At 57.0% G+C, this 1,529-nt stretch overlaps 1 protein-coding gene across 1 annotated transcript in view; it reads right to left on the bottom strand.

The window, feature by feature from the left end:
• The window catches only part of LOC114057618 (zonadhesin-like), a 27,159-nt gene extending 25,638 nt beyond the window's left edge, over positions 1-1,521 (bottom strand). The window contains exons 1-4 of the mRNA XM_027884120.1: positions 1,339-1,521; positions 960-1,243; positions 573-850; positions 11-274 (exon numbers count right to left, since the gene is read on the bottom strand). Of these exons, the coding sequence (XP_027739921.1) occupies positions 11-274; positions 573-850; positions 960-1,243; positions 1,339-1,518 (1,006 nt within the window). The 5' untranslated portion in view covers positions 1,519-1,521. The remainder of the gene's footprint in view (positions 1-10; positions 275-572; positions 851-959; positions 1,244-1,338) is intronic.
• Positions 1,522-1,529: the final 8 nt, after the last annotated feature.

The following is a 1,529-nucleotide window of genomic DNA, read 5'->3' as shown; positions in this document are numbered from 1 at the left end:
TGGACCTTGCTTCCCCGCGCGGGACACCTGCACTTGGAGGAGCAGGTGTTGTCCGTCCAGAACTCAGAGCCCACGGGGTAGTGCTGCCCGTTGTGCCAGCATCCGCACTGCTGGCTGGGCACACATCGGTCGTGGTAGAGCAGGTACCCGCTGTCACACACACAGCCCTCCACGCACGGCAGGCTGCAGGTAACTGGAGCCATTGGGTCAACACAGGTGGCAGGGCAGGCAGCAGCACAGGGCTCATAGTGACTGTTGGCCGGACACGTGATCGCTGCAGAAACAGAAGACGTGGCAATTACGCACAGAACATAACTCAGCAGTTCTTTTTGCATTGTTTTGCCCTTTGAAAAAGTAACAGTCTCATTTTTCCCTCTGGTCTGCTTAGCTCCATGTGTGCTCTCGGTCCTACCCGATCAAGTGAAATAGAAAATGTAAACAGTGCCTCTAATACAGACAACTCCCTGTAAATCCCCACGGCTCACAGCGAGAATATTTCCCCCCCTCACTCTTTCCTTCATATCCTGTGCTTTCCTGAGAGTAACGATCCGTGCTACCATGTGTGGACTTACGGCAGAAGGTTGCGTTCCTCCACACGGGTATCTGGACCCCAAGCGCCTGACAGGCATCCGCGTAGGACTGCAAGCTCTTGCACAGGGTCTCCTGGTGCAGCCCCAGCTCACACAGGTCATACGAGCAGGTGTCAAAGTAACTGCTGGGGCTCAGCACAGAGTGGCAGATCTGAAAGGGGCCACTGGTGTCGGTGAGGAGCCCGCAGAAGCGGCTGCTGGCGATGACCTGCTTGTCCGTGTCATTGCAGGCTGGGGTGGGGAGTGGTCCGGTTGAGCAGCTGTGCGAAGACAGGGAGAAGGGCCTCTGGGTCATCTCTGGGCTTCTCCTGGTGCCTCCTCCTCCCCTTGCCTGACACGTCCCCAGACCTGCTGGGGAGGCACACCCACCTGCTGTTTTTGGACACTTCCCAGCTGTTGCCCAGGCTGGTGGAGTCTGGCTCCAGCATCCCTTCCGGGTTCAGGAAGTCATCTGCTGCCATCCCGTTGTAGTTCCCACACATGCCACAAACCTTCTGCCCAAAGGTGCTTGGAAGTGTCACCTCCACCCGATGGTTCCCATCAAACTTCACTCTCAAGCCAAAGTCTGTCATGACCATAGTGTAGAACCCACTGGACAAGACCTGCACACCTGCGGATGGGCTGCAAGGCAGGATCTCTGCCACTCCGTTCACCTGGAAGGACGAGAAGCAAGACAGGATTGAACCAACCCATTTGGCACAGTTCTTTCCTCTCACACAGCCCCACAGGCTCTCCCTCTTGAGCTTACCGTCACCACTCCACCCTGCCCCAGCCTTATCCGCTGGTCAGCCACATCGACATCCACGTATCGGACGTAGGACACACGAGTGTTGCCCCCCCTGTGCTCGTTGGCTGCTTCCACGTTGAAGTAGGGCAGGGAGCTGTTGCTCTCACACAGCTTGGAGAGGGTGTAGGTGCAGGTGCCCATGAAGTTGTGTA

This window comes from Empidonax traillii, unplaced genomic scaffold (genome assembly GCF_003031625.1).
Source record: "Empidonax traillii isolate 1590-97213 ecotype Southwest subspecies unplaced genomic scaffold, ASM303162v1 scaffold138:size3245559, whole genome shotgun sequence".
NCBI classification, from domain to species: Eukaryota; Metazoa; Chordata; class Aves; order Passeriformes; family Tyrannidae; genus Empidonax; species Empidonax traillii.
This window is presented reverse-complemented; position numbering and strand designations above follow the sequence as displayed.